The sequence below is a fragment of the Daldinia loculata genome, assembly GCF_022478755.1.
Source record: "Daldinia loculata strain CBS 113971 unplaced genomic scaffold F4817scaffold_79, whole genome shotgun sequence".
In the NCBI taxonomy this organism is placed as follows: Eukaryota; Fungi; Ascomycota; class Sordariomycetes; order Xylariales; family Hypoxylaceae; genus Daldinia; species Daldinia loculata.
In genome coordinates, this window is record NW_026054933.1 from 40,056 (window position 1) to 63,923 (window position 23,868).

Below are 23,868 nucleotides of genomic sequence, written 5' to 3' on the forward strand. Positions count from 1 at the left end.
AAAAGGCCAAAACTAGAGAACCGTTATCCAAGAAATAACGAGAAGTCGCGAGTCGAAAAAGCTAACTGCATTTTAACCAACACGTCAAAGGGCCAAGATAGAAAATTAAGATAGACCAAAATCATAAGAAACAAGAGACAAAAGATGATAGGTACGGAATGAAAGTTGGTTTCGCCACAATATGCAGTGATTACGCCCCCAGCACCCAGCGTGTCTCGGGATGCCCGGCCGAGGGCACGTGCCTTTTCTCGATTTTCAAACGCCAGCAGCTGCTATTCCTGGAAACTCACTGTATCTTGTACTTACCTTTTCCAGAACCAACAGGACTTATGTCCCATGAGCTTGGTAAGAAAAGAAATTAACATTTCGTAATGATGAAAGTAAGGATATATATATTTATATTCTAACTATGCGTTGCGAATGTATGAGAATGAGTATGGTAATTGAACTTTTGTATTCGATTACTAGACTCCGAATTTCACATGCTCAAGTTGCAATCGGATGAAGGCCCCCCACGGGCCACTGCTACCAAGTCGTCGTCTCAATCCGAAAATACTACCTACGACGTCAGATCTACGAACGAAGACTCGTCGAAAGCATAACGATGCGACTCTAAACTTGCTACTCTAGCCTCCAACCACTTCCAACATACAAGTTCTTAATAATTTACTACCTGCTAGTTTAATATAGCTCTAACAGCTTGTACAGCTTCAGTCCTTTTATTATAAACAGGTACTCAATTGGCCACAGGCTGTGCCACACGCTAATTTCTATAAAATACTACCTGCGGTAAACTTCGCTGTTACTATGTACCCGTGGTTCGAGGCGTCTTGTAGCCGCCGAGAGATTGAAAGCGTTATATAATTAGCTAATATATCGTTGCATCAACAACCTAACTACCTGATGTTAAACATGTAGTTATATTCAATCAAAACATATCTGCCCTTCTAAGTTACTAGGTACTAAAGCTTACAACTAGTTCTTAGAAGAGGGCAAGCTACCTAATGTTCTAGACGTACGATGTAACTACGTATTATCTCACCTACCCGATTCATCAAGCCGGTCTAGGCTAGTATTGCTAGTTGTCGATCGAAAAGTACCTGGCATGCTATGTAGTACTAGCCCTGAATCCTTTCCGCTGCAACGTCCTCTCTAGACCTTAGGTCTGAAGGAGTAGAAGTCTTGATTCTTACGGGCCCTGCATGCACATGAATGAAAGCGTTGGTAGATCAGGATTACTTGCTCCAGGCTTCACCCTAATCGATCCATTGGGGTATATTTTACCCCTGCACATATATCTATCATCTACACACTTAGGTTAGTGGCTTACCAGATACGACTTAATACCTAGGTTAGATCTCATCAGTCCTATTTCTCATAATTCTCTCGTTTCTCGAATCTCATTTTTATATTTTCCTCTCTTTAGCTCTTTCTATTATTTTACGTTGTTTATGTTTATTTAGATTTTGTCCTCCTTCTATCGTCTGTACTTGGGTATTGGCACGACAATGGCTATTATTATCACATGCTAGCTTTCTCTCAACAAATCATAATCTAAGCGGACCCCGACGAGCCTTCGCGCTCCCTTACGATAATGGCTACGAAATTCACATCCTTCCTTTGCCTATCGATATGGCTGCTTGCAGGACAAGTGTCATGTGGCTCCATTGCAGCGTGGTGGAATACAAGGGCTCCCAGCTTTATTATGCAGGACGATGATACTGGCGGCATACGATATAGTCTCTGCAACGGCAACTACACACCAATATTTCCAGACGACAAGACGCTCATAGCTCCCTTCAAAGAACACCAGCCGAAAAACAAAACAGGCCTGTCCGCAACCGGGTGGATGGATGGCGAAACTGCTCGGGTAAGTAAAAAGCTGAGATATTCTCACTATTGCGAAATGGGCGAAGTGGAGCCGGTCAGATAAAAGTGAGAGTTTTGCTGACGCCAGCTAACAGGCATCAATTTTCTACATGGATAATAACGATGATATTGTCAATGCGCTCCTGGAATGCGATTGGAATACGGGACATTGGGAAAATGCGGGCGAGTACGTTGTCTCCGGAGGAGCTCCTAAGGTAGCGCCAGACTCGGGATTATCAGCTGTGCTGCTTGGATCAACGGAAGGATACCGAGTATATTACAATGACCTCGAAGGGACTCTTCACGCAATCGGATACACACCCAGCACGACATGGTCTTATTATGGTGTAATCTCCCATGACGCAGCCTCTTCCCAGGCTATTGGGTCTACCTTCTCCTCTAACGGCAATATCTCAGTCGTGAGGCCTAGAGATGGCGAGAATATGGGAGTGTCACAATTTGATAATGGTGACATGTGGCATATATGTGAGGCTGTCCTCAAGATTTATTTAACCGTAGCGCTAATCATGAATTTTCAGCAACCTTCCCACAGTCATTAACACAGACGGGGAACCACTCAACCAACGCAACAAAAGCGTCCGACCTCAAGCTCGGCTCCAATAGCCCGAACTTTAGCCTCCCAGCTTGGGATGGTAACGCATCTGCGCTCGCCGTAACCATCAATAACAAGAATACGCGTAGCGTTTTCTACGTCGGCACTGACAAGAAACTGTACCAAATCAGCAACAGTGATAGTAACAGCACATGGAGCATAGCCCCGCGCCCAGATGACGAGGATAAATCTTGGCCCGTAGCCGATGCGGCCGGTGCCCCGATCGGCATCGCAAGCGACACCGGGAGCCGCACCACGCGCTTGTACTACATGAGCGGCGGCCATATGGTCGAGGTCAACGGCGACTACGGGAAGTGGCAGCCAGCCACCATACTACCTAGCACCAACACAAGCCAGACTACTACAGCGCAGGCACCAGCGGCGACAACTACGTCGCCATCAGATGAAGATAATAAAGGTTTAAGTGACGGTGCAAAAGCAGGGATCAGCGTTGGCGTAACACTAGGCATTATCGCGATTGCAGGCACGCCATTTGTATTATGGCTATTACGCCGGCGACAGCGGAGAATCGACGAGGCAGCTGCGGCAGCGATGGCGGCGGTGAGAAGAGATCAATATAAGCCGGAAAATGGATATGCGGGACCAGGACCAGCATACGGTCCTGATGGAACGCAGGCTGGGGCTCAAACGGTGGTTGGTGCCGACGGGTACGTGTACGGTGCACTACAGACTTATGCAGGATACCCACAGGCTCAGCCGCTTCAACCTGGATATGGACAGCAGCAGCAGCAGCAGCCACAACAAGGGGTTGCTTATCCACAGCAGATGGGTTATGCTATTCCGCAACAGGCGGGGTTCACGCAAGATGGAGGATGGATGTATACTCCGCCGACCGGGGATAATGGAGCACACTACCAGCAACAGCAACAGCAACAACATTACTACCAACAACATCCACAGGAGATGCCGGGGGATACGAAACCCGTCGAGTTAATGGGTGAAGGGCACTACAAAGAAGTGCCGTGATCTAAAGTAATCGAGTAATGAGCTAGATACATACGTACTCATATAGAAAATGGGGCATTTCGAGAAAAAGGAAGGAGATATTTTACACTTTGGTTATTCCGGGGGTTATATGTCGACACTTAAAAGCGGACTTTTGGCGCTAGGCGGATATGTCTAAGCATTAGGTAAGCAAGCAAGCAGTACGATAAAGAGGACTTGCTTGCGTCTATTCTGTATATATACGCTATTGTAATGTATATAATTAAAGAATGTTAAGTCGTAATATTCTATTTTGTATAAAAGAGCGGGTTGTTCATGGAGAAGTCTTGTTTATGTGTTTTCGAGGCCGCTAAAGGGTCTAGATCAACTAGGAGTTCGTGAGTCACGGGCTATAACACTCTAGTGTATTTTCCTAGCTACCTCATATCCGTCAAAGTGATAAAAGCTAAGATAGGATAGCTAGTCGTAAGAATTGTCGACAAATTAAAGCCTCACTAGAATGAACTATCATATTAACTAATGGAAAACCTTCGAGTAGATTAGATAGTCCTGACTCAAGAAACTCAACGGTATCCGGCACGGCCCGGTAACTTTGATCTGCGGATCAGCTTAGGCAAACCAATTCAGAAGTTCAATTGGTCACGAGATCTTCCAAAAATTATGGCGAACCTCCTGGAAGGCTCCCTGTGTCCTATGAGATCTGGAACCGAGATGAGTTCGTCGATGCCAGGGGTATCCTGACGCAGGGTTCTCGAGAGCGACACGCCATCTTAGGTTGTTTGATGCCCAATAGCTAGATCGTTATGTATAACTGACTGTCATAAGGAAGTTCCTGGTTCTATGGAGACAGCAACAAATACCCAATAGTGCCATAGTCTAGAAATCCCTTGCAGGTGTTTGAACAAGGCGCATCTTGTGTTCTTGGAATTGTCGAATTAGAATCCTGTGATTTCCGCCGCCTTCTTAACGAATTATATGGTCGACATTATCTAAGCGCATTAGTGTAATCAGTACATGTATCTAGGTACATATTATTAGGTAAAATATGTACATATGTGATGTACATGCAACGAAGTCGGTACGAAGTTACATAAATAGGGCATATCACGTTATGGTCCGAGCGTGGACATCTACGGAGGCCTTACGAAAAAAGCAGGAGCGGCTAGATAGGCAAAAGACAGGGAAAACATTACTGCTGCAACTGCAACCACTGCATCATTGCGTCAGCGTCCTCCCCACTGGTTTCGACCCCACCATTTTTCTTCCTACTTCAGGTTCCTTCAGGCTTCTCTGCACCTATCCGAATGCCCATCTACCAACCTCTCCAACCACTCACCTGCGACTTGGCATATAGAAGATGCAACCCGATGTTATGTATGATGTATTCGATTTCTTTCGACGCCGAAAGAAAAAGAAATACTGGCATACCATGTAAAATTGGTGAGGAGAGTATTCGGCATTTCTGACGCAGCGCAGCGCAGCGCAACATGAGTTAACGAAGGAGGTATCGTGAGCAAAGGTGGCGCGTGGTTATGCCCCGGTCTATCGCATGGCCGATATTGCATACGCTACTGGCCTGGATGCGCAGCCTGCTCATTTGGCTGCCCAACAGCGTATGGCCGTTTGCTTGTCTCACATACTAGCATGGCATACTAGCATGGCCTTGCTGTCTCACGAGGGCATCCGTCACGCTCAGCCTGCAGCGATCTGCTGAGTTGAGTAAGCGACATAGGTTCACGCAGAATCTCAAGACATTCGAGACATCCCAAGGACCTAAGACACCTTGGGACGGGGGAGGCCATAGCCATAGCCAAAAAGGCCAAGCCACAATCTGAATCTATATTTCTATTTTTTTATTGATGGTTACCTGCATAGGTTCTTCGCCTGATTCCGTGACATTCTTCTCTTCTACCCGCTGCCCCCCCCCATTCCCCCTCCACTCTCTTTCCTCGTACCGGACGTAGTATCGTCAGGACGTGAGGAGCTTAGCTTAGCTTAACAGCCCTAGCCTTCCTTGATTCCCGTCCACCGCTCCAAGCGAACCCCCCTGCTACTTTTCGTATGCTTTATTAGTCTCGGGTCTCCCAGCTGCTGTGGTATGACGACGTTTGTCTTCCCTTAGCTTCTCTCCAGTTCAGAATTGCACTTTTAACTTGCGACGACATCTGGCATTTCTCTCCGCGAACCTGTCAGTTTTGTATCACTGCTTTGACACCATTGACACCCAATCCGATGAGGCCTTATTAGCTAGTTTACAGTACAAGCAAACGGCGCAAATCCCGGCCTACAAATCTTGTGACCCCCCCATCAGCTTGAGGTCCTTCTGACAACCTTCAGCTCTAATAACTCAGACTGAACTTTCACTTTTTCCAACTACTGTTAAACCATCAAGCTATTCTACTAGGAAGTTAATACTTCAGGAGATTCCAGGTCGAAATACCGCGACACGCAGCCTACAGTATTCTTGGTGTTGATCCTTTCCGTATCAGCCTACAGCTATTGAGGTTTCTCTTCTACCCCGCTACCGCCGCAGAGTGACGCACCTCAGCGGTGAATCCTTCACCACCAGTTGACAAACTCAACTCTTCATTTACTCCATAGACGATCCCCCTAAGAACCAAAGTTTACTTTAGGCTCAAGGCTTGGAGATGTCTTATAGAACTAGTCGGTCCGATGTGGACGATAGATATTATGAATCCGGTCCACCGCGGAGGGCACCGGCTCGGGATGATGATCTTGAGCCCTTACCGCGACGTCGCAGCCCACCTCGCAGAGCACCCGTGAGGGAGTATGAAGACATAAATATCCAAGTCCAAGACCGGGAACGAGAGCGAAATGACCGCACTCCTGCATTTCTTAGAGAAGATGTTAGAAGGACAGAAGCCGGACCGCTAGTCCTGCGTCAGCGTGAAGTTGAGACAGTTGACCGGCGACGTCCTCGCAGCCCCAGTCCTGTTCACTACCGGGAGCGCATTGTTGAGAGGGACCGTGAGCGGGCTCCTTCGATGCCTCCGGAGCGTCGGCCTAGATTTATCGAACGATCACCATCTCCACCTCCCACCGCCGTGCGAGTAGAATCCCGCACAATTGAAAGGCGACGTGAGAGGTCACCAACCCCGGACAGGGATCGGGATCTCATCCGCCTACGCATTGAACGTGAAAAGGAGCGTGCTCCCTCACCTAGTCCTTCACCCCCGCCACCACCTCCCCCACCAGCAGTTATTCGAGGTCCTACAATCGAGCGTGAGGTCATCACGCACTATCGTGACATTGACCACGGTAAGTTTTACCAATTTATGAAACCCATAACCCGAGACAGTCCCATTCTAATATTTGAATAGGTCTCATACGGGCTAAACCTCCAACTCCACCCCCACCCCCGCGTACTGCACCGCCTCAAACTAGAGAGCGGGACATAGATATCGATATTGATATCCGCCGTAATGAGACAGATGTTGATATCCGCGAACGAACTCGGTCGCGGTCTCGCCCGCGCGTCGAGCGCCCTCGTCCGCGCAGGCAGCCAACTTACTACGATGAGGACGACTTGATAATTGAGAGGGATCATGACATGCTTCGTGTGGACTCTCGACGAAGAGCTCATTCTGCTGCACCACCCCCAAAACCAGACTATGAGGATGAAGCTGAATACATCACCGATAAGCTCGACTCACGGGGTCGCGTGGGAGAGGCATGGAATGGCGCTACTAAAGACTGGACAATCGTCGACGTGCCGCCCGGCACGGAGCGCGTGAAAATGGATGGTGTAGGAGGTGCCGCCGCCGAAGTGACCTGGCAGCGCTACAGCGGTGTGAGACGGTCTAAGTTCATCCCTGAGCGGGAGGGAACACCTATCAGCGCCGTAAGTGAACCAATTCGAGAAACAATTCGAGAATCTTTTCGGGAACGCGAGCCATCAGGTGAACGAGACCGGCTCAGCATACAAGTATACGATAAACGAGAGAGATCGCGCGACCGAGACGTTGAAGTTGAGGAGATCCAAGACCGACGGATTTCGATCCGCGATGGCGATAGAGCGCCACCTCGGAAGCGCAGCGAGATGTGGACCGAGATTACTAAGGATCTCGTGCTTCGTGAAGCTATCGAACGGACGGGGTACGAGTATGAGGAGACAGAGTGGTTCTTCTACGTTATGCAGTACCTACGCTATGTAAGTCTCATTCTCGTTTCTGTGACACCGCGTCACACGTCGCACATTTTTTAAGATCAGCATGCTAACACAATATTTCAATAGGAGGACGTTCTTGAACTCGTGAACTTGTCGGACGACATCCGCCGCGCCAAGCGACGCAGAGCCGAAGAGGCTCAGTGGAGCCGCGATTGGGACCGGCGACACCGCCATCGACATTCCTTGAACTGGGATACTGTCGATGACGAGCGCATCGTAGAGCGTGAGGTTGTGTATGATCGCCCGTCGCACCGCGGGTATGCCCGTTAAGTCGCTACTCACGGCACGGATTATTCTATATCCTATGATTAGGCGTGTCTGCCTCGTGCTATAGTTGGGTTCTCTCGACTTTCAGCTTTCAGGCGAGAACAGTAGACCGTAGTGGCGGGGATAACCGGTAACACCCAACGCCATCGAGAACACCACTCTCCAAACACGAAATGAGGCAGATACCACGGCGACAGTCTTAAACATTAACTTCGCCGACAGCGTATTATATACAAGTTTATATATACCTCACGACGGTGGTACTAGTTCCAAGGGCGAAGTTAATCGCAGCACATGTTACCCTTTTTTTTTTATTCCATACCTTTTTTTTTCGGTACCTATCACGAAGATGACATCACGGGGTTATGAAGACGTTTTAAGATATAAGCAGGGCAGGCAGATGGCGGAGGTAATTTGGTCTGTTGTTTTCTTTGCGTGTAGGGGAATCGAGATGAGGATGATGATTGAATGGTGTCGTTATTTTTTTTATGTCTATATGCTGTATCTAGACTGCTGTTGAGTAAGGTACGGAAATTGATTACGATTTATGACTATAACTACTGCTCTATTGCTATTTGACTTATTTGTGATGCTTACTGAGTGTATGGGTGTATGTTGTGTACCGTGGTGTAGGATCGGTATTCGTAGTTGCGAATACCTACCTACCTCTTTACCTAATATGAGGTAAGCAAGTAAGATTTGAATTTAACTGCTTCGAATGCACGCCTGTACACACACACACACACACACACACAAACATATATATAGCAGACTCTATCTACAGTCTTAGTAACATTCTAGAAGACTTAATTGCCTAAGGTTTACCTTAGGATATTGTGTTAAATGCGAGTAAAAATTTTCTATTTAGGACATATGCTTTGCTCCCTTATGCGAAACTTTTCCTGCCTTACACGATTATGTTTTTTTTACCTTTGTTTATATTTTTGGTTTCTCTCTCTCTCTCTCTCTCTCTGTGTGTGTGTGTGTGTGTGTGTATGTAACGCCGTGGCTGGCTTCTCTAGGCCCATGAGGCTATTAACATCTAACATTGAAAGGTATATGATCATTTAAGCCTTTCTAACCTGGATTACTCTTTCAGGTCCTATTGGTAAAATAATATGATGCGGTGTAAACCTTAGGCTTTTGTGTTACCCAGGGGGTGACCTCTAGTATAAATAGGAGTTGTGGGTACCTATGAAGGCGAAGTAAGTAACAATATCGCGTGCCTCGGGAACTCTCATAGTGGTCAAAGTAAGACACCATAGGTGGTATTTGAATAAGGTAGATCGGTATATTGCTTGAGTATATTACAAGAAAACATGAGGAAATAATCATGATTCGTGAATACCTGGTAAGGATCGAACTAGTCCATGCAGAAATACCTCTTTCTCCGTTCGCCAACATCCTTTAGCGATGAGCGTGTACCGCCAGATCCAAAGTCTCACATGCAAGACTTCTTATAATCTATAGCGCATCTTGGATCACCAGCCCTTGGTTCCAAGCACCATCGCTATAAAAGTAGTCACCGTCTTGAGGGTGCGAGCCAATCATCTCCTCAGACACCTCAATGAATTCCTCTAGAGATTCAATGGCAGCCTCTGCCATCTCCTCTTTTATCTGGACATCGATGGCTCGGAAGGTCCTGTACTCAGCTGGAATATTCCAGCCTATCTTTTCCTGTATAACGGATTGGAGAGTCTCGAGCGCAAGTTTTGTTTCTCCGGCCTCGATATGCGTGATGACCTTTTCCAAAGTCTGAATCTCGGCGGCTAGGTAGCGGTCCCTGACACCCTGGAGCAACTTCCAAAATGATTCGATATCGTCTTCTAGAAGAGGGTAGAATGGATCTTTCACCGGATCTCTTTCCATTCTCCATTCAAATATTTCTAATGGTGTCCATCCCTCTTCGTCCCGCACACGCACGTCTGCTGTGAACTCGGTTTGTTCTAGGATGTCAATACTTTCCGTATAACCATCCCACGCAGCTTCCATCAAGGCGTTCCTATTACTTGGGGATTCATCGAACCTATAGCCAGCACCAACTAGTAAGCGAAGCATATGTCCGTTTCTACCGTAAAGCGCCTCCATCAGAACTGTATGGTTATCAATATTTTTCTCTTCAACGTTTACCCCAGCACGGATAAACAGATGAAACTTCTCCTCCATATCAGCCGCCTCCCTCCGCTCCGCGAGCCAGTGTAGTGCATTTCCCTCACAATCAAAAGTGCTAGAACCACGATGTAGTAACAAACTGGTGGTCTTTCCTGATCCTTTTGATCGGGACCTTGTCGCAAGATAGAGAGCCGATTGACCACAATCATTAACAAAATTTATATCACACCCGCTGTCAATCAAAAGCCGAGCTCGATCGTAGTATAAGGACCTTGTCGCTAACATTAACGGCGTATCATAGAATATATCAACAGAATTCATGTTTGCACCATGGGATATTAAAATTTGCATCGCCGCATTATCACGTCTTACCACGGCCAGATGTAGAGGGGTGTTTCCAGTGTCATCAAGTACGTCGATGTCTTCTGGTGACTCCTTTAGAGCTTCGATTAAATTACCGCCGGTTCGTATTGCCTCATGAACTGGCCAGGAATCATACGCACTTTCGTCATCAAGTGCAATGACTTCTCGTAGGATGGCCTGCTCTCTGTTGTCCAGATCGTTGAAGCCCATCCAATTTCTAGCTATTATTGCTGCTTGTCTACGATTTGGTAAGAACATGTGAACAGATCTATCTGCCAAATGGAGCTTCAAAACACTTACTTTCCAGTATCAGTGCCCCTAACAATTGACCTCGCGCCGTCTAAGAGGGTTGGTATTACATATATATGTCTTGAATCGAGAAGTTTCTAGTACATATTATTATTATTGTGAATCGTTCTTATGAGGAAGGGCCAGCTTACATATAGAATAGCATAGTTCCCAATACAGTCAAGAGGAGATAACCTACTGTAAGATAACTCCCAAAGCATCCCGTCGTAATTTTTATTCTTATAATGAAAAATAAATGCATTATTAGTCGGAAGCATGCGTGGGACACGTAGGTGAAGGGAAGCACCGGCGCCGGTAATACTACTAAAGGACAAAGTCGCTTCGAGCGCCCGAGAACAGAAGAGGAGAGGAACGCGAAAGTTGAAGTGACGAGGTGAGCGAGCCCGTTGGCAGGTACGCACATCACAACTCTGCGCACCGAGTCGTGGAGCACCATTATAAACAGACTTAAGCCATCCGTATATGACTGAGGTGGCAGGATGTGGTCTGATTCGGGAAGTAGATGAGTGGCATTGGCATGCACAATCTTTGGTGCAGGCTCTTCGCAACGCAGCCGTGATTTGTACCATGGGCTCATGATTCCCGATCGGTTCCGAATTGTAGTTCATATACAGCGGGCCCTCTCTGGACACGTTTGATAAAGTCAGTTGCGAAGACATTTCTTGTGTCATGGTAGTATCGATACTACTAGCTATCGCCTCAGAGCTATCATCGTCGGTAATAATGCGAGTTCCACTCTCATTGTCATGATGTTCCTGGTCGATGAACTGCAAAGGAGGCGGGGTGAGGATTGCTTGCTGTACTTGAGTTGTTACTATTGTGTGAATATCTAAGAGCATCTTCCCATTGGATCTTGAGCCGGGTTAGTATGAAACCAGTGCCCAGAGCAAGGAACCATATTAGACATACGTTGACGCAAAGAGGGAAGTGCAATTGAGAATCAGCTGTAAGTACTCGCGATTCTCTTTCGCCCTTCCGCTCAGTGAAGTGATTTTCCTTTTATACCAGAGCCATTTTACTCTAGAGACTTTAACTTGGTCGGGCTTCTTCCCCTCCCGCTGGCATTCACGGCAAAGCTCGTCGAGTTGCGATACAATCGATGCCACGTTAGTCTCGATCCTTGGTAACAAGGCGCGTTGGGGTACTTGAAATCTTGGATCGTCATGTGGCGGTAGATGCTGGATTGTCTCTCTTATGAGAATACCAAACTCGTTTAGTAATTCGATCTGGAAGTTTTAGCTAGAACTACTGTGAAATGGTCTGGTCTCACAAGGGACGACTGACCTCGTTAAGGAGCTGAAGCATCTCCTGCCTAGCCCCGACTACAGATCGTAATATATTAATGATCTTTGGCGCAGCCGCAAGTGCTTGTCCGATCGCAATGAAGCTTGCGATTGCTGAAATTACTTCCATATTGCTATGGAGAATATTGTTATTTCTACTTAGCTGATACGGAATAGATGAAGTTAGAAGAAAATGGGTTATTCGGGGAGGTGGGTGGACTTGGAGTTTATTATGCCTCTTGCCCACGGCGAGATATGCAGGCTGACCCGTGCAGCGAATACAGGCAGAGAAAGTCGTTGTGGCTTAGCAATACCAGAGCCTACTTGCCTGGCTTAGACGCCTACATCTAAAGCAACGTTGCCATCGCCGATTGGTAGCCTTCACGTTAGGCATTTTTATGCTCGCATCCTTATGTAGATAGAGGGAATCATTGGAGTACTGAAATAGATCGTCTAAACCTTTGAATTATAAGCTCAAGATTAAAGTGTCTTTTCAGATTTGAAAGGAGAATAAGACTGTTGCGTACCTAACGTATAGATAGATCTGAATCTTACTCCGTGTAACGTCAGTGAGCACTATGAGGCTTGCGTCTAGGTATAGGATAACGTATCCTAAGCGCCTTAGGTACCTGATATACCCATACCTCGTAGGCACAAGCCAAGGCCGAAATATGATAGAGGGATATTCAGACTCATAAACACGATTCAGACCGGACGTCGAATTAGGGCGAAAATAAACCAATCGTGCTAAAGAAAGGGGTATAAGTCGCGGCGTCCGATAAGACTTACTCACGACACGAATATAATCAGTAAAGAGCAGGTTACAAATTAATATTTCCTCGTCTTTATTCCTGCTACCAAGGTGTAACCGTGTTTAACGCCAATATCATAAATAAGTATTCCGCATTTCCTCAAACCAACGCCATCAGATGCTTCGTCTCCTATCGTCACTATGTCGGGGGTGTGATAACCGGGTTTCTGTCCTAGCAGACAAAGAGGCAAGTCCTACTCTAATAAATACCGGAGTTTACAGACGAATGCGCCGGAGCCCTGCCAAAAGGCTTAATTATATCGCTTGGCGGCTTCTTCGAATGCCTTCTTTTGGATCTCCTCGAGTTGCGCTAGAGTCATGCCACTGTCTTCCAATTTATTTCCACGCTTCTCCCGGACCTGCGATAGTTAGAGTTTGGACCGCAGTAGGAAGAATTAGGGGGCTACCAAACCTTCTGTGTCTCTTTGTGTTGTGCCGCAGCCTCAAGAACGGCGGGGATGTAGTCCTCAAACCCTAGGGTCTCCAGTGCCTTGGTGATATGGTCGCACGCGATTGTTTTCTTCGCCTCCTTCTCGGAGATCTCGTTAGCTTCCGAAGACACCAGAGTGATGAACTCCACGCAACACTCGATAAGCAGATCCCGAGCTTCCTTGGCAAAGGAGAGGCCGCTCGATGCAGGTAGAATTTCGGTGACTATCTTTTGGACAGTCGCTGGATTCTATTAGTATACAAACCAACTGGTGGCGACAACAAGAGGTTTACCACGTACCTTTGGGGAGGGAAAGATCATCGCTGCCTAAAGAGATGTTAGTTATTGGTTGGAAGCTTTATAAGGTGAAAGAAGGCTAAGAAGGGAATAAAGAAAGATAAGCGTGGCTTCGGGTCAGTACCAAAATGGCTCGGAAAATCCCAGGAAGTGTCTTTCTTAGGGCGTCCCATCCCGTGGATTTTAATAAAGTTGTATATGGCAATAGACGTCGGCTTTGTAGTAGAAGTTGATGGTATGTCTGCGAGATAGGTCCTACTTTCTTTTGGGAGGGATGGACAGGCAGCGATATATGTAACCAAAAGACATTAACCAGGATAGCGAGCTTCTGTTTGATACAGTAATACGCGTGACCATGATAGGAGTCATTCTATTTAATATTGAATTTATTTCCTATTGTTGTGGTAGTAGCCATCCGCTTGGTAGACTAAGAAATGGACCAAGCCTCGAGTAGTTGGGATGCGTATTGGGACAGTGATACAGGCCTCGTCATTGTCCTGAATCACAATGAATGAAGTTTGCTTCATTCACCGTCCCATTCGGAAAGTTTATGGCCAATGTGGTTTGTGTCCATCTCATTGCGAGGAAATGGAAGAGTTGGAATCATAAGACTAAAATAGATATAACAAACTTACCGCCGTACTCATGATCCGACATGGTGAAGATGGGTTGAAGGGAAAGTGGGGGGTTGTGAGAAATGATTGATAATATCCGTACGCGACAATTTCGATCGCGTATTCCCTTGTTTAGTTCACAGATTAATCAAGATGTAAGAGATGATGTGAAAAGTTTAAAGAATTTTGTGGACGAGATAAATAAGAGTAAGAAACGCAAGGCAACTACCTCGCACCTTCGTTAAGAGGATGCAGCGATGTTTTGTATCGAAACTGCAACCTTAGACAGCCGGCACACCGGTGGGTACTGTGGCTGATGGAAGAAAGTCACTGTGGCGTAATGGTCCACTTTATTTTTTATCTACCGCCCGATAAAAACTTTTTTTTCTTCTTTTCTTCATCAAACTTTCGTTTTAATTTCTTCCCAAGAGTATCAACATTTTACAATCTTCACCAGGATCTTTGGTGGTATACTTGTGTACCATGCCTCCTGAAGTATTTTCCTAGGGGTTTCCTTTGTCTTATGAAACTACGAAGCAGCAACAATCTATGTATTGCATCCTTAAAGGTACGTTTTTCTGGAATCATATATCACCCTTTCTATGATGAGCACGTTGTCGCCCCAGTCTTACTATAGCCTAATGGCAATATGGTGATTGACACGTCTAGCCAAACGACATTCTGAGTTTATTTTATTCAAATTTTACGCACAAGACATTTTCCCGCTATCATCTACTAACAGTGGACTTGCAGGTTGCATTGATTGTATGAAAAAGGTATATATAACGCACTCATACCAACTATCCCATAGCTTCTTCGAATATGATGCCAAATAATAAAAGTACTATCAAATACCGACTCTACATGACGGACCCCATTACTACCTGACCGACCACGCTCCCGCTGTATAATGAAAGGATTGTATTAACTGAAAGGCGTAAGAGGCTAATTTGCTTGTTATACATAGGTACCAAGATAAACATGGTTTTTATCTTGTTGAACCGATTATGGAACTCGAAATATAACTCTTGTAAGGTATGGCAAACATCTAAATTCCAAACATAACTGCTTATGATGATTTAACGTGCTCCTGAATCATAATGTTGAAACAACCGAATCTTTTCATCTTTCGGCTGAAGCTATCTTCTTGTTCTTTCTCTAGTACAACCAAAAAGTATCCTAGCTAACTTATTGTATAGTCTTAGTGCCTATTTCGCGGGTTGTCCTTGCATTAGGTCTCTTGGAACTCGGCAAGATCGGTCGCGTTCCATCTGTATACACATTAGTATACTAGTATCTCAGACGGGGCCTTTTCTGCTACGTACTTGAAATGCTTGCCGCTTAGATCTCCGGGTGCATTGTTAATCAGCTTGGCTATGACAGTGCCTGGCTTTTTAGGATCCACCAGCAGTCCGCTCTCGTGTTCGTTGACGAAGCTCTGATAAGCTTCCGGTGTCATTCCAGCCTTACCCGTGTCTCTTATTTCTTTCTGCATATCAGTATCGAGCTTCCCGGGTGAAATCGCAATGCTAGTAATAGAAGGTTCCTCAACAGCCAGATGCCTGCAAAAGTGAGTCAGAGCTGCCTTAGAGGTACCATAAGAGCCCCATCCCGCATATGCGCCAAACGCGGCTCCAGAAGAGACAAAGATAACTCGTCCCTTTGATTTTCGAAGTTCGGGAATGGCTTCTTTAATCTGTAATTAGAGTCAATACTAGTACTACCACGGCCTGGTCTGGTAGGCGTACCAATGCTACAGCACTAAATACGTTGATATCATATGCTTTTCTCCATTCCTCAGCACTTGATTCGGATATTTTTGTGATAGGAGATATGACGCCGTGATTGACAACGATACCATCAATCTTGCCAAAAGATTTTAGCGCCGATTCGATGATTTTGGGTGCAACCTACAGCGAAAGTGAGCTATTTACCCTCATAATGATAATCTCATAGCTTTGAGAGCTGGTAAGTTCGGACACACCTTAAGGTCTGCTAGATCTGCTGCTATGAAGTCGACAGATGATGAATGTTGGGCTTTCAACGTCTGCATTTCCTTCTCAGTCCTAGCAACCAAAAACACTTTGTGTGAAGCCTGGATTAAGGCCTGTGCTACAGCTAAGCCGAGACCTCGGCTCGCACCAGTAACAATAAACACTTTTGACATGGTGGCTTTAAGGTCTTTGAAAGGAGATATAGTAAGGCAAGTGAGCCGCTCTATTGTTGATTTATATTTCCCAGTAAATGTCACTGGTTTATAGATAGGCAAGGTTGTCAAACTATGAAGTAGATATATTGCTCAATTTTCTATTTTATTAGTCTTGTTTTTTCTTCTTCTCCTTTCTCGGAACTGCGGGGCAGACGTCACTACCTAGCAGATTATGCATACGTTGATATATTCCATAATTCCATATACAAATACCCTTTTAACTATTTACAAGGTATAATACTATATCCATCTGGCATTGCCTTGATATTACCGTCTAGAATTTACTCTTGCAGACTTCATGAATATTAAATTTGGTTCATGAAAGAACTAAAGGGTATGTTGGTGTCATGGCCACGACAGCAATACTAGGTACAGGTATCATCGGTACTTCAATTGCTTACTACCTATCCAAGCACCAACCAGCATCCAGCATCCATCTCGTCGAACCTTCGCCCGAACTGTTCGCTTCGGCCTCCGGTTACGCAGGTGGATTTCTAGCGAAGGATTGGTTTTCTCCCGCCTCGGCAGACCTAGGCGCATTGAGCTTCGAGGAACATCGCAAGCTTGCCGAGAAAGAGGGCGGCGCGCAGAAATGGGGTTACGCGCGGAGCACGTCTATTAGCCTGTCGCCAGCTACCAGGTCCAAGAAGAGGATCGACCTTTGGGTTCGCGATGGCGCTAGTCGTGCAGAAGCTGCGAGTGCGAGTCCGTCGGCTGGTGTGGCGCCGCCGTGGCTGAGAAAGGGGGAGGGCGATGCTGTTGAGGTTATAAGTGAGGAGGGGACTGTTGCGCAAGTGTGAGTTCATAGCTTAGTGTTTCCTATAATCCACGTAAGGTATGTATAATTCAAATGTAGATTTCTGATCGTGAGATCCAGAGATCCGTTGCAATTATCTCAGTTCCTGTTGCAGAAATGCATCGACGCCGGTGTGCACTTACACCACCCTGCTAAGGCAATATCCATACAAACCGACGTGCGCGATGAGCTTTCGAGTATATGCATTGCGGACACACAGTCTAGCACTGAGACGGATATCCCCTGCACCAATGTTGTTATTGCAGCCGGTGCTTGGTCGTCACAGGTCTTCAAGACGCTGTTCCCAACTTCTAACTTCAAGCTGCCGGTGTCAAGCCTCGCAGGTCATTCTTTGGTAGTGACTTCGCCTAAGTGGAAAAGCGAGCATGAACACGGCGGCTGTCATGCCTTATTCCTGACTAGTAGTCCGGGGTACTCGCCTGAGATCATGTCGCGCATCGGCGGTCATATATACATCGCGGGGTTGAACTCTGCGACCGAGCCGCTGCCGGACTTAGCGACAGACTCGAAAGGTAGGATCTCGAGATCGAGTATCGATACGCTGAGGCAGACGGCGAATGAAGTGTTAGGTGAGGACGACATACAGGTTGTGAGAGAGGGGTTATGTTTCCGTCCCGTGACAGAGCGCGGTACACCGATTTTGAGTCGTGTGCCGGATGAGTATCTTGGACCCTCTATTGGCACTCGGCCGGGTCCTGAAGGAGGAGTGTATGTTGCGACCGGACATGGGCCTTGGGGGATAAGTATGAGTTTGGGGACGGGCTTGGTTATGGCTGAGATGATTCAGGGGAGGGAGTTGAGCGCTGATATATCGAGGTTGGCTTTGAAGAGTTGATATCTGCCGGCGTAGTTGTGATATATGATTTAAGTAGTTACTTCTTACATTTAATTGATACCACGCATTAACTTACCTAATTAAGGACCTTGTTGTGTGTTGCTTAAATTCGCAATTACAGGTTTATCAACTCATGTTGTTGGCCTCTAGCAGTTTTCGGTTTCTAGCTAAGTAGGAATCATCCCTATACGCTGAACTGAACTGTAAATCGCTGGATCGACTTCTGTTCGAGTATAATAATGGGCACCTATTTGATAATTATATAACAAATTGGAAAACTGGGCTGAATTGTTGAAAATATTGGAGCTCAAAGACCTCGCTCACAAGCAAATTCGAAGTTGAAAAGCTTACTCACTAACCGCGGATTTAATTCACTCGTACGACTCTATTCACATGTCATCGAGACTTAGATCTGTCTAACCATAACGTCGCGGAGTAATAATCCCGGAACGTGTACAGCCCGCTAACCGTGAGATCCCACGGTCTACCATTATCCCGGACAGTCCCTGGCTAGCTACCTATGGTAGGCAGGTAACCATAATAAAAGTCAAACAGCTCACAACCAGACGCAATGCTCCGTAGTAGAAGTGAGGAAGTTTCTGAATCGTCAAAGGCTTTGAGACATTCATTATGGGAGTTGAGCAAGTCCGATGAAAATCGTCGGTTTCAATGTTTTAGATCGGACGAGGAATATATCGATTGCAGTCTCCCACGATAAACGTTGGCGGCGACAACGGGAAGTAGATCATTCTCTCTATCTAGCCGCCCTTGCTTTTCAATCTCGATCGTAGAAATTCGAATTGAGAGAGGGGCTCGAGACATTGATAAGGCATATATGAATAAAGTGGCGCTCGAGTCTCGATTCGAATCGCGCTCTTCCTCGGCATCTGCCTTTGTATGTACCTCATAGGATACTTATCTCCATCACTACTCAGGTCCCGATCGTACCTGGAATTGCTGAAACTATCTCGTACCTGTCCGGACCTAGTCTCCGTAGCAAGCGAGAAATGCCAATCGTGTCTTGGCCCTAGGCTAGGGCGACAGGCTGTCATGCGTTAATGTGCACCGCCGGGGACTTACGCAGGGGCCGTACGAAGTTACGCCCGAATGTGTCCTGTCTTGACTTGTCTTGTCTTGCCCGCAAGGCACCCTATCTAGCGCTAGGCGATTATGTATGTACGCACTTAAGCTTAGGGCCATGAGCTGAGACAGAGAGACAGGCAGACATCACGGTAAGACACGCATACGAACGATCGTGTGACGCAAACGTCAGCCGCCACACACCCCATCAGCTAACGTATCTAGCCGATTGCGGCTTACAGCTTCCAGCTGGGCTAGACTAGGTAGACTAGCTCTCGCCGATGCTAGGACCTGGAGAACAGACGGGTAAGCGACGAGCTAGGTTCAGCTGCTAGGTATGTTTCCCTAAACGAGGCATCTTGCTCTATTCTCACAGCACGAACCCCGCCGAAGATGCCGAGAGCGGGGATAGGCCGAGCCAAGCATGATGATGAAAACGACGATGATGAGATGAAGATGAAGATGAAGATGAAGATGAAGATGAAGATGAAGATGAAGATGGAAGGTAAACTTCGGATTGAATGAAGCTATGCTAATGGTACATGATTAAAGTAAAACTAAGCTATGTAGTGTAATGTAATGTGTAAGGAGGAAATAGTTTTTAATGTCAAGTGGTATCTTTGTCCCTGCACCGTTTTACACCCTGAATAATGCAGCCCTAGAATATAAGATGTACAAGAAAGTTAGGCACAGGTACCCCAAGATGAACCCCCTCCTCCTCCGTAGATCGTTGTTTGTCGTGTAATATCGCCGTCCTGTTTGATTCCTTATTCCTTTCCCCGGTCCTTCCCGTAAATTTTGTCGAAGCACAATCTGCGAGTTTGTCCCTGGTGCTAGTAGGAGTTGTAATAATAGAGTAGTGAAAATAGTAAAACATAGTGTCGAATGAGTTAGAGTTTGGTGGTGTGATGTGGGATGGTAATATGATAATGTGAATGCTTTAACACTCAGGTAGTTCAAAGTGCTGCTCTTGTTCCTCCTCATCGTCCGGGTCGAGGTGGAACACTATACCCCTGCGCTTCCAGTCGCCGCGCTTGAATAGGGCGTCTCTCTCGTTCATCCACTCCCTCGGCCGTCGCCGGTTGTTAGAGGGCTGGGTGGGCGATGAGGCTTGTGATGAAGCTGGTGATGAAGAGTCGAGCTCGGCGAGGCCTGGCGGGATCGCCTGCCAGTCCTTAAGTGGCCACTGAACACTCTGGTCATAAACGTAAGGGCGGCCGCCGGTAGGCCGCATGAAGAAACAGTTGCGATCTTTGAGTGGTGAGTACTCGGCCGCGTTATCTAGATGTTCCGCAGGGTGCTGCGGCGTCCGTTCTAAAAACCGGCGTTCCCGCTCCTCTTCCTCTAGGTACCGTTTCTCTTCGTACTCCCGGATAATGTTTGGTGATGTGTTGAGACTTAGGGGTGGGTGTAGCGACAGCGGGTCGTACAGCTTAGTATCAGGAGAGCTGCTCGCCGCCGAGACGGTGCTCGATGTACTCCATTTCCGCGCGTGATTCCGCGCGTGAGAGGAAGAGTGCTCTTCGAGGCTGTCCTTCCTGTCTTGAAGGCTGCCCTTGGATCTCTTGTGAAAGAGAGTTGATTTATTTAGGCCTCGCATCGTGACCGTTGTGGGGGTTATCTGGATAGACAGATATAGGATGTGTAGTATATGCTCTCTTCGATGTGAAGGAATACGAATGAGTGTAAGAAAGTAAAGAAGAGATACTACTGCGTGTCGTAGTCGGATGTCGTGGGTAAGCGGTGAGGCTTATGTTAGGTTGCACAGTATATACCAGCTGCTAAAGCTGATAGTTGGAGAGTCCCGAGGAGTCGAGCTGTGTTGTATGTTGGAAAGCCAAGCTTCGCCTTTATTCAGCTCAAGGATGAGATCCGGGGCGCAGGAGGGTGTGGTATTTTAATAGCCATTCCGTGATCCATACAGACCGTCCCTGAAGATCCGGCGAAGAGAAAAGAGGAGACCTAGTACATTGCAGCTAGCTCGATTCCTTCTACGCTTGCGAAAGAATGCGGACGGTGGATCCCAGGTCAGCTAAGGAAGTCTTACTACAAATGTACTTTTGGATGAGTCTTAAGGCGAATATAAAGCTTATTGCCCACAAGACCTGGTATACCTACAAGACTATTACAGTTCTTCCTTGGCTTAGCTTCTTGGTAGTGTGTGTGGACCGGATGCGTCATTGATCAATAGCGGCATGTGGCTGCTATGTATTCTATGAATTGCATCCGTCATAGGCCCGCCAATCATCACATTGCTTGTCTCAGAATCCGGACGAACCTTGGTAGATTGGCGTATGTATGTAGAGAGGAGGGATGGATTAAATGGGGAAAAGGGAATGAATGCTATGAACACTAATTGTCTCCCTCCTCGTGTTGTGGACCGAATCAGGCTGAGTCTATGAGAAGTGTTTAATTCTTGGGATCGAGTTATACAGTACAAGCGAAGTTATCGTCCGTTTCTTGTTGCAGTTTTTCGTATTATCATCGTATTGCCGAGGCAGACGAAGGGTTATGCAAGGCTATCTACCTACCCATGTCGTACTCATGATCCCATCAGTCTGGATAATCTTGCAGATCCTTGTTGGCGCATCGCCGATTGCAACTTTAGCCTGCTTCGGCTGAGCCATGTGGGGATGTTCAAGAACCGGCCAGCCCGGCTCAGTAGTGTATAAAACTTAATTGATTTAATTATTGCCGGCGTCTTGATACTATATATCACGCTTTTCCCATCTCGTCTACACTATCTATAGTCTCATCGGCTTTAAGCAATCCCTTGAACCTCATTGGCGATATATTGAATTATCATTATCTCTTATCTAGACGTCAAGTCCAGCGCTTGTTAAGCGATGCTTCGATGAAAACTTTATGTGTGCGGCTGAATGTGAGTGAACTCACGCTGATGTCACCTAACTAACCATTAATTAGTTCTCAGCCTGTTTCTACTGGGGACATCTCGATAGCGTACAATAAGTAAAGTCCGATATTGTCCAATCGCGAGTGATTTCAAATCAGAATTCCTCCGCGCTAGCTAGAGAACTTTTATTTAGACTTTTCTTTTTTTTCCTTTGCTTTCCATGGCGACTTGGGCGATGCCATTAAACTTTTCTCACCTAGAATTTTGGTGTATCCAATGCCGAGAAGTTCCGGGTTAACCTAACGCTCGTCCCAGCAGCTAGGTCTATCGCGTGTCTACCTTAATCCCGATGGGACATAGTAAGCCTGCGGAGATTGATTCTGGGATCTTGAGTGGTTGCTAGATTCTTGTATATGTCTTATCCGCGCGTATTATCAATGTACAAGTCAGGCTTTAGGATGAATTTAAGGTATCTAGATAAACAAGTGACGAGGACTAGAGGAACTTTCCAAGTATAAACCTACTTGCAAGTTAAACTTTAAAGCAACGGAGTAGATGCCTGATTGGATAAGGGCGAAGGCTTTCGAACGGAAACGAATGTGCCGAGTTAGCTACCGTGGAGACTTCTTCGAGCTGTGGAATGATTGTGGCGCTCTAGTATTCACGTCTCTTTTTAAATCATAGTATAGAGCTAAAGCTTGCATTGTCTATACCCTCTTAGGACTGGTTGCAATGACTGGTAGGTAGTCAAGGGTTGAGTAAAACCGAACAGTTGCAATGCCGAGAATGGCTGCTGATAAGACTGCAGGCAATCAATATTTCGTATTTGATGCGTATTATGTTTGATATGTAGTGGCAGGACTGAATACATTGGGTACATCTCTCGCACTATAAAGCATACCTAGCTGACATTGAGAGCTCAAGCTACCCCTCTTCAGGCTCTTCTAGGTCCATTGTGGGTGGCGGTAGAAAGCATGAAAGTGGTCCAACCCTAATCATCGGCCGACTCCCGAACTTTAGTCTTTGGATGAATCGTGGAATCTCGCGCGATATAACCTCTAGCGCATCGGCCTAGATCAAGACAACACATGAAGCTTTCAAAGAAACCACTCTAAGCTATTATAATAGTAATAGGGTGACCGAGGGAAGTATTTATTCTTAGTCGTTGTGTAGTTTTACCACAACTACTACGAGTATTTCATCAGAATCGATAATTGAGTAGTCGGGCCTGAGGATTTATTTGGGCTCGAAGTGGCCCCCTGATATACGGACCGCTCATATCGTGATCAACTCAGATGCTCTAAAATAAGCATATCGAATCCTGAGTTTTAGTATGGCATTGCTAATAATCGACTGTGAAGTTGTTCCGTAGGCTGAACATTTTTATAACACGCCGTCGTGCTCTCCAGGAAGTCTCTTGACACGCTTCTGTTCCCAGTTATCTATGTCTTTAGCAGCGAGCCTCTGTATACGTATACGTTAGAATAATCTTTCGGAAATATAGAATAAAGGAGGCTGAAGCTTTCATAGGGAGAACTAACATAATATTCGTCCTTCATATTGACTCTCCGCCCTGTTCTACCGACTCCTAATTCTTCTTCCCGCGTCATTTGTCTAACTCGTCGGTCATGTTTCTCGTATCGTACGGCCGTGGCAGGTGTTAGCACAAAGGATCCAGCTACGATAACAGACATGAATGGTAGCCCGAATAGCAAGAACGGGTGTTTCGCCATCATAGCACGGTATTTCGCGGCAAACGTGCCGGCATCGGCGGCACTCCGATATTTCTTTGCTTGAAATATCGCCATTGCGAACGGGCGAGGTAAATGAAATCGTAGAACGGGTTTCAAGTCAGATCAGGACCAGTCAATGGGTGTAGAGGCTGATGTTGGCATTGAGAAGTATGGAATATAGAAACGAGTGGCATGACATCAATTGCAAAATGCGCTT

At 46.4% G+C, this 23,868-nt stretch overlaps 8 protein-coding genes across 8 annotated transcripts; 3 read left to right on the top strand and 5 right to left on the bottom strand.

Annotated features, from left to right (window-relative positions):
* The first annotated feature begins 983 nt into the window (after positions 1-983).
* On the top strand, positions 984-3,711 carry F4817DRAFT_277115 (uncharacterized protein). Its single transcript, XM_049299502.1, has 3 exons — positions 984-1,870; positions 1,965-2,355; positions 2,409-3,711. The coding sequence occupies exons 1-3, from the start codon at positions 1,595-1,597 to the stop codon at positions 3,467-3,469; spliced, it is 1,728 nt and encodes a 575-aa protein (XP_049154552.1). The 5' UTR covers positions 984-1,594; the 3' UTR covers positions 3,470-3,711.
* Positions 3,712-5,555: 1,844 nt separating this feature from the next.
* On the top strand, positions 5,556-8,080 carry F4817DRAFT_277171 (uncharacterized protein). The gene is made up of 3 exons (XM_049299503.1): positions 5,556-6,727; positions 6,790-7,619; positions 7,704-8,080. Exons 1-3 carry the CDS (start codon positions 6,097-6,099, stop codon positions 7,905-7,907), a joined length of 1,665 nt encoding a protein of 554 aa, XP_049154553.1. The 5' UTR covers positions 5,556-6,096; the 3' UTR covers positions 7,908-8,080.
* Positions 8,081-9,170: 1,090 nt separating this feature from the next.
* F4817DRAFT_351784 (ankyrin) lies at positions 9,171-12,204 on the bottom strand. The gene is made up of 5 exons (XM_049305124.1): positions 11,973-12,204; positions 11,598-11,914; positions 10,820-11,540; positions 10,680-10,765; positions 9,171-10,617 (listed from the first exon to the last, which is right to left on the bottom strand). The coding sequence occupies exons 1-5, from the start codon at positions 12,099-12,101 to the stop codon at positions 9,369-9,371; spliced, it is 2,502 nt and encodes an 833-aa protein (XP_049154554.1). The 5' UTR covers positions 12,102-12,204; the 3' UTR covers positions 9,171-9,368.
* Positions 12,205-13,033: 829 nt separating this feature from the next.
* On the bottom strand, positions 13,034-14,166 carry F4817DRAFT_320393 (histone-fold-containing protein; the record flags this gene model as incomplete). The annotated part of the gene is made up of 4 exons (XM_049301184.1): positions 13,034-13,141; positions 13,195-13,454; positions 13,513-13,539; positions 14,145-14,166. 4 exons carry the CDS (start codon positions 14,164-14,166, stop codon positions 13,034-13,036), a joined length of 417 nt encoding a protein of 138 aa, XP_049154555.1.
* Positions 14,167-15,354: 1,188 nt separating this feature from the next.
* Positions 15,355-16,290, bottom strand: F4817DRAFT_361939 (NAD(P)-binding protein; the record flags this gene model as incomplete). The annotated part of the gene is made up of 4 exons (XM_049306465.1): positions 15,355-15,394; positions 15,449-15,819; positions 15,872-16,033; positions 16,108-16,290. The coding sequence occupies 4 exons, from the start codon at positions 16,288-16,290 to the stop codon at positions 15,355-15,357; spliced, it is 756 nt and encodes a 251-aa protein (XP_049154556.1).
* A 191-nt stretch (positions 16,291-16,481) lies between these two features.
* Positions 16,482-18,059, top strand: F4817DRAFT_351798 (FAD dependent oxidoreductase). The gene is made up of 2 exons (XM_049305125.1): positions 16,482-17,128; positions 17,210-18,059. The coding sequence occupies exons 1-2, from the start codon at positions 16,680-16,682 to the stop codon at positions 17,982-17,984; spliced, it is 1,224 nt and encodes a 407-aa protein (XP_049154557.1). The 5' UTR covers positions 16,482-16,679; the 3' UTR covers positions 17,985-18,059.
* A 1,488-nt stretch (positions 18,060-19,547) lies between these two features.
* Positions 19,548-20,868, bottom strand: F4817DRAFT_277335 (uncharacterized protein). The gene has a single exon (XM_049299504.1). It carries the CDS (start codon positions 20,662-20,664, stop codon positions 20,005-20,007), a length of 660 nt encoding a protein of 219 aa, XP_049154558.1. The 5' UTR covers positions 20,665-20,868; the 3' UTR covers positions 19,548-20,004.
* A 1,808-nt stretch (positions 20,869-22,676) lies between these two features.
* On the bottom strand, positions 22,677-23,823 carry F4817DRAFT_351804 (cytochrome c oxidase assembly protein COX16-domain-containing protein). The gene is made up of 2 exons (XM_049305126.1): positions 23,460-23,823; positions 22,677-23,382 (listed from the first exon to the last, which is right to left on the bottom strand). Exons 1-2 carry the CDS (start codon positions 23,724-23,726, stop codon positions 23,302-23,304), a joined length of 348 nt encoding a protein of 115 aa, XP_049154559.1. The 5' UTR covers positions 23,727-23,823; the 3' UTR covers positions 22,677-23,301.
* Between the last annotated feature and the right edge of the window lie 45 nt (positions 23,824-23,868).